This window comes from Halyomorpha halys, unplaced genomic scaffold, assembly GCF_000696795.3.
Source record: "Halyomorpha halys isolate HHAL.00 unplaced genomic scaffold, Hhal_1.1 Scaffold1530.1, whole genome shotgun sequence".
Taxonomy (NCBI): domain Eukaryota; kingdom Metazoa; phylum Arthropoda; class Insecta; order Hemiptera; family Pentatomidae; genus Halyomorpha; species Halyomorpha halys.
Window position 1 is genome coordinate 214,542 of NW_027116139.1, and position 6,718 is coordinate 221,259.

Below are 6,718 nucleotides of genomic sequence, written 5' to 3' on the forward strand. Positions count from 1 at the left end.
AGCCACTACTAATCGCCGTTTCGAATCCAGAATAAACAAGTTAACTTTCATCTCGTCGCGGACCCACAAAATGTAATTCTGTATATATACCCGTATGGGGTGTATAAAATAAAGGTTAGAATTCCATTTATATGAGACTACTGGGTCATGTAAATAAATTTCAAAATTTGATTAGGTTTTCAAAATAAAAAAATAATAAAAAATTTGTCTCACTAGTTTTATTTTATAATTATTATAATTATTGATTATATATTAATCAATAACATCTGTCAATTTATTGCTTAATTCAAGATTTTTGAATATTTATTTTTAAAAATGTGAAAAACGATTCATCACAGTTACTAGGGAGTATTGGCAGATAGTAGTATCTACTATTAGATATATTATACCTCGGCCTTATTTTAGTTTATTGTCTCCATAGTTATTTCAGAAGGGAACTCCCATAATTCCAAAGAAACATAATTCGGCGGAAAATTCAAATCAATTTGAAGGAATTGTTAGAAATATTTTGTATGAATAGAACCCGCTCCTAACCGCGGTGTTTAAATTATGCAAAGCATTTCTTTTATTTATCATCCTTGTTAAATATTTTATTCATTACGCGTCTCGTTCAACATTTAATACTAATGGAATAATACCGACCATTTTATTTCGAGCCGCTTCTCCATTATACGAGCTATTAACGGTTTGTATGGAATGTCCTTTAGGGTCTGTGCCGATTGTTCTATTGTCTGCCTTATTTTATTGCTCTCTCGACATCTCCGAATTGAATCCATTCTTCTTAGTGAGGACTTCCCAGCTTCCAGAAATATATATATATATATATATATATATATATATTCTTGTCCACGGTAGATAACTTGTTTTGCCTTCATTCGTAGAGGATGTTCAAGGTTTAATGTCGAATTACTTTCATAAATTTGTGATTGGCAGTTATGGCGAAAATCCTGAATTGGAAGTACTGTAAAATTGGAATGTAAATATGCTATTAAATATGTAATTATAAAATTTATACAGGTTTATACTTTTTTTAAAATCAAAATAACAGGAATTTTTGTTTCGGTTTTAATGCTTAGCAACATGAAAATTTTTTATCAATTATTTTTTAGCTCTAATGCAGATTTTTTGAAACTTTTTCATTAATTTTTTTTTTTTTTCTAATGATTTTATTTTATTGGTAAATAGGGAAAATCGTGTATGACAAAATAATCTGTATGACATTATAACCTATATAGAGAGACTTTATTTATACAAAGTAATGCAATTGGAAATAAAATAAAATGTTTAAAGATTGAATTTGATGTTCAGAGAGTGTGTAAAATTTATTTAATAAATAAATTATTTAACAAAGAAAATCTACTTTGAAACCAAATCACCTATATTTCTGTTTTTGAATTTCAAAATTTGATTAATTTCATTTAAAAAAATGTTCATTATTTTATTTCATTTATTTAAGCTCTTATTTTTTTTTGTTTATCTTTTCGTTATAATCACAACAAAAATAGTATTGAATTATGTATAATTCTCTATTTTTTTCGTGCACCAATTTTTTTTTTGGTGTAAGGTGGGGCGGTATAGGTAAGGGTAAGCCCTTTAAACAAATAGTAATCACAACAAAAACAGTATATTAATTAACTTAATTACCAATTATGTTAGATTGGTTTGCGTAAATTAAGTGGGATCGTAATATATTCATATATTACCGTATTTCTCCCTATGAAAGTTGTTAAAACAAATAAGTTTTGAGAAAGTACTGCATCCATTAATTGTAAAACATTAATCCGTAATTACAAAAAAATTATTGTAGTGTTTGCACAATTTCGATTTATTACAAAATTAATCCATAATTTTTTTAAAGTAAGACTACAGTCAGAAGAAACCGAAAATATTTATTGATAAATGTAGTTTATTAATTTTCTTTTTTGTCTCTCCGTTACCTCCCATGACTTTATATGTTAGACAATTATTTTTCTAAAATCATTACATTTTTAATTCAAAGTTTTTTTAATAATTCCTCATCTACCGCTCATGCAGTGAGATGTATCTTCATTGCTAGAATTCATGTGGCCTCATTTTTCTTCTGTTCCATTACAAATCACTCACAGCCAAACATTCCCTATTGGTCAAGTGTATACTCAATGTTAATCGTTGGTTTAATACGATTATTTTTCTTTCTCTTCCTTATTAACTTCGATCCAATAAATCCATCCTCATTTGCAATCTAAGTCTCCTGATCTTTTTGTTAATTGCCTAATTTTAATTTTCAAAATCGTTTTGATAAAATAGTAAATTCATATAGATTAAAAATTATTTCAAGTCTTAAAAAAATATTTATCTAATTTAATTTTTTTTTTTTTGTCCAGGTTGAAATTGAATAAACATTTTTGTTTCGATACCTATGTTTTTTATAACTTTTTCTACATTTATTAAATAATTAAATAAGATAAAATATATACTATTCTTGAAATAAGAAACATCAGTCTTTTTATAGAATTTTCAAACAAAAATAATATATTTTATTTTACTTTTATATCTTTTTAATCACTCATATTCTAATAATACATTTTTATTTAATTATTTTTTAAATAAAATAAGTCGCTTAGCTAATACAATTCATTCAAATTATATTAATTTCAATTTGTAGAATTAATTAAAAGAAATATTTTACTTTATTAACTATTCCATGGTTTTTTTATTGTTCATCGATGCAAAAACATCAATTAAATATAAGTTAGTTATGCTGTAGCACTACAACCCATACAATTTATGAGGCTGGGTGAACCCCAGGAGGCCTCCAGAGCCCAGAGGGTTTACTCACGGCTACAATGTAACTGAGTTATAATATAAATTAGTGAAATATAAAATTCACTCTCATTTCAAAAAAGTAAAATAGCATTTGTGTGAAATATATTTAATATTTAAATAAAAAAAAGAATTATATATTTTATTATTATAAGGAAATAAGGAAAACTTAAATATATTATAACTCAATATTATCCATGTATAGTCTCAACACTTTTTATAACATCAACAGTACAACGCTTCGGCCATCTCGGCCATCCTGAAGGACAATCTAAATATTTAACAGCTTATTATATATGCAATTTTAATAATTATAACAATAACATTATCACTAATAATATAACATACCTTCAAATATAAATTTCTAATTGATGTAATAAAAAGTGTTGAGACTATACATTGATAATGTTGATTTATTTAATAAATAATTACCAGTCTCAAGAAATTGAAAAAAATATATTTAAATGTTCAGACAAATTTACATGCAACAGATTTTGTCAAATGTTATGCGTACGATTTCATAGGCACCTCCGTTTGCCAGTAACAACCTATTACAATAAGTATATTTGTTCATTAGAAAAAAAATCAAATCTTTTCTGCCATAAAATAGCAGAAAATTTCAACCCAGTAATATAGGTCATGTTCACATGAGGAATTTCTCAATACTTGTCGGAAATCTCATCGTTTAATCCCCCGATCCATCTCCATCTCTCCCATTCATTGTTATAGTATTTTTTTCTCTTTTTTTTTTCAAACCCTGTATTTCAACATTAAATTGTATATCAAGTCAGTAGAAATCATATTATCACCATGTTTTTCTGCTTAAATTATGTATATAATTATATCCTCTGCTTGTTGCAATAAGAATATATCGGGTAAACTATAATTAAAAAAATTTTTTTTTGTTACAGATCACTAGAAATTTTTGAGATGAGTCGTGTAAAACACAGTGACTTAATAAAGGAGCAGATGTCTGCAGAAGGCGGTTCACAACTAGGAGGTCCCCTGAGGTACGAGAACACCGTCATACTTTGGATAACAGCTGATCAGGTAATTCATTATAAATAATAGCAAAGTTGTAAATTTATAATAATAAATATTATAAATAAATAATATAAATATAATGATAAACTTGCACTCTTCCTATTAATGAGCCATAAATTATTCCCTAACTTTTGGGCGGGAAGTGGATAGCACGCTCATTTTCATCTGAATTTAGTCAGATACTTGCGTTCAGTTTTAAAGGTTTTTCTAAAATAAAATAATAAAAAGTAGAAAACTAACAGAACGCATATAATTGCATTTTTTTTTAATGAAATCGTAAGCCATACAATACAGAATACAAAAAGAAACATCATGAATACCGGAATGTTTTGACAAACTTAAAGATTAATTTTTCACGTATTTCGTCAATTTTAACAAAATATCTGTAGACGGTAGGTATGAATGATACGGATAATGTATTAGTACAGAGTCGGGAAGAAGAAAAGGCAGTTATCTCACCCCATTTTTGATTACTTTAATGAAAACAATGTATAATTACTAGTCAAAACTGATAGGTCTGGCAAGTATAGATAAAGGGAATAAAAAATGGCGGATGTTTCAAAACCTTAAAAAAACATTAATTTTTCAGTCGAAGCTCTATATCTTAAAAACTAGCAACAACACTAGAAAATCTGAAAGAACATTATTTAAAGAAGAGTTAATGTGCTGAAATATTAGCCCTAATAGAGCTATTTACGTCCAATAGTTCTCGAGATATAGCTATTTAAAAAGCAACATTTCATAAAAAATGTACTGAAATATCAGTAGTTAGTTAATTTATATTGAGAAATCTATATCTCACGAACCATGTGACGTACAAATGTCTATTAACATTCAAATTAAAGCTAGTTTAATGTACTATAAAGTAGTTTATAACCTTTACCTTCGTAGGAATAGTAGTTTTCATAATATTTGTTAAAAGAAATTGATTTATAGTTGTTCGGACAGTTTGATTTATGGAAAACTTTATTTTAGAAACCATTGGACGAACAGATCTCTGCCAGCACTCAAATTAAAGCTAGTTAAATTTACTATAAAATAGTTAATACTGTTTATCATTGTAGGTGTAGTAGTTTTTATGATATTTGACAAAATAAACTCACAAAATGTTAATTTCTAGTTGTTCGTGTAAAATGTTGGATTTTTGAAAAAATATATCTCTAGACCCATAAGACACATATATGTTAACACTCAAAATAAAGGAAATTTAACTTACTATAAAGTAGTTTATGACACTTATCTTCGTGGGATTAGTAGTTTTTATGATATTAACTTATGAATATAAATTTGGTAAACGAAAATTTTTCCGAACAATTATAAATCAATTTATTTTAGCAAATATCTTGAAAACTACTATTCCTAAGAAGGTAAAGGTCATAAACTAATTTATAGTACAATTATTTAGCTTTAATTTTATTGTTAATAGACATCCGAACGTCACATAGTTCCTGAGATATAGATTTCTCAAAATAAATTAACTAACTTCTCATATTTCAATACGTTCCATACAACATTTTTATGAAATGCTGCTTTTTCAAAAGCTGTATCTCGAGAACTATTGAAGGTAAATAGCTCTATTAGGGCTTACATTTTAGCAAATTTACTCTACTTTAAATGATGCTTTCTTTGATTTTCTATTGTTGTAGTAGAGCTTCGAATAAAAAAAAAAAATTTTTAACGATTTGAAACAGTCGCTATTTTTTATTCCCCCTACCTATACTTAGCAGGCTCAACAATTTTGACTAGTAATTATACCTAGTTTTCAATTAAGTTATCAAAAATTGGGGTGAAATAACTGCCTTTTTTCTCCTCTTGGGCTCTTGTACTATATGTTCAGAAAAACCATTTGCATTAAATTACTCTAAAACAAATTCAAAAAGCGAATCAAGTCGTTTATTCTTGTCTATTTCTAGTCATATATCAACAAAATCCCACTGGTCTATCCAAAAATAAAAAATCATAAACCACCTTAACGAGAAAAAACTTCGTGAATGACATAAAATCATATGCGATCGTGTACAAAAAGAAATTAGTAATCATCTTATAAAGTTTCGAATAAGCGTATATATTGCCATATTTTTCTATCGAAAAATATATTTATTCCGATAAACAAAAATAATTTTCATTATGCAATGCAACTTTGTATTTATACTTTCAGGACAATGACAGAGTGTGCTGTTAGTTTATAATACTGGCAGAAATTATGTCCATAGCGAAAGGGAGCATTGACAGTAAGGTGTAAAGATAAAGGCTGACTGATGTAACCGTTTTTCAAAACAAGGAGAGTTTATTCTTGAGGTTCAATTTGTAGTACTATTTAAACGTATTGTCTAACAAAGCTCTGTTACATCGAAGGTCTCAAGTTGAAAACATTAGTCATCTTAGAGCATCTAAAATTTATTTATTTTTATGAGTTTGACTCTTCTACATATCGGCTTAAAGCAACTGTGGAATAGTTGGAAGAAGTCTTCTTCAATATTGTAACTACTGTTTACTGAAGTACTTCAAGTAATACTATTAAAGAAAAAGTGCGAAATACTTTTATTTTCATTACTTTCATCGCGTATTAAAAAGCGGATGCATTTGTGTTACTTTAAATTAAACCGTGGTTGAATCATTGACGACACTCACTCATTAGCACTTCATCGTACCCCAGACGGATGTGAAATTTTTTCTATGTACCCGCGATTAATTGCAGCGATTAGAGGAAATGGCGTGTGAGCGTGTGAGTGCGAGTGAAAGTAGGAAGAGATTGGCTAGTGGCCTCAGCTCTAGAGTGGTATGGGATATTCCACTGTTGGTATGTACTCCTTTGAAACATGTTGTAGAGTAACTAACAGGGATATCATATATATATATATATATATATATA

General features: G+C 27.7%; 1 protein-coding gene across 1 annotated transcript in view; it reads left to right on the plus strand.

Annotated features, from left to right (window-relative positions):
• LOC106689947 (tRNA dimethylallyltransferase) overlaps positions 1-6,718 on the plus strand; it is a 236,855-nt gene that overhangs the window by 168,625 nt on the left and 61,512 nt on the right. The window contains exon 5 of the mRNA XM_067053011.1: positions 3,714-3,852. Coding sequence (XP_066909112.1) covers positions 3,733-3,852 — 120 coding nt within the window. The 5' untranslated portion in view covers positions 3,714-3,732. The remainder of the gene's footprint in view (positions 1-3,713; positions 3,853-6,718) is intronic.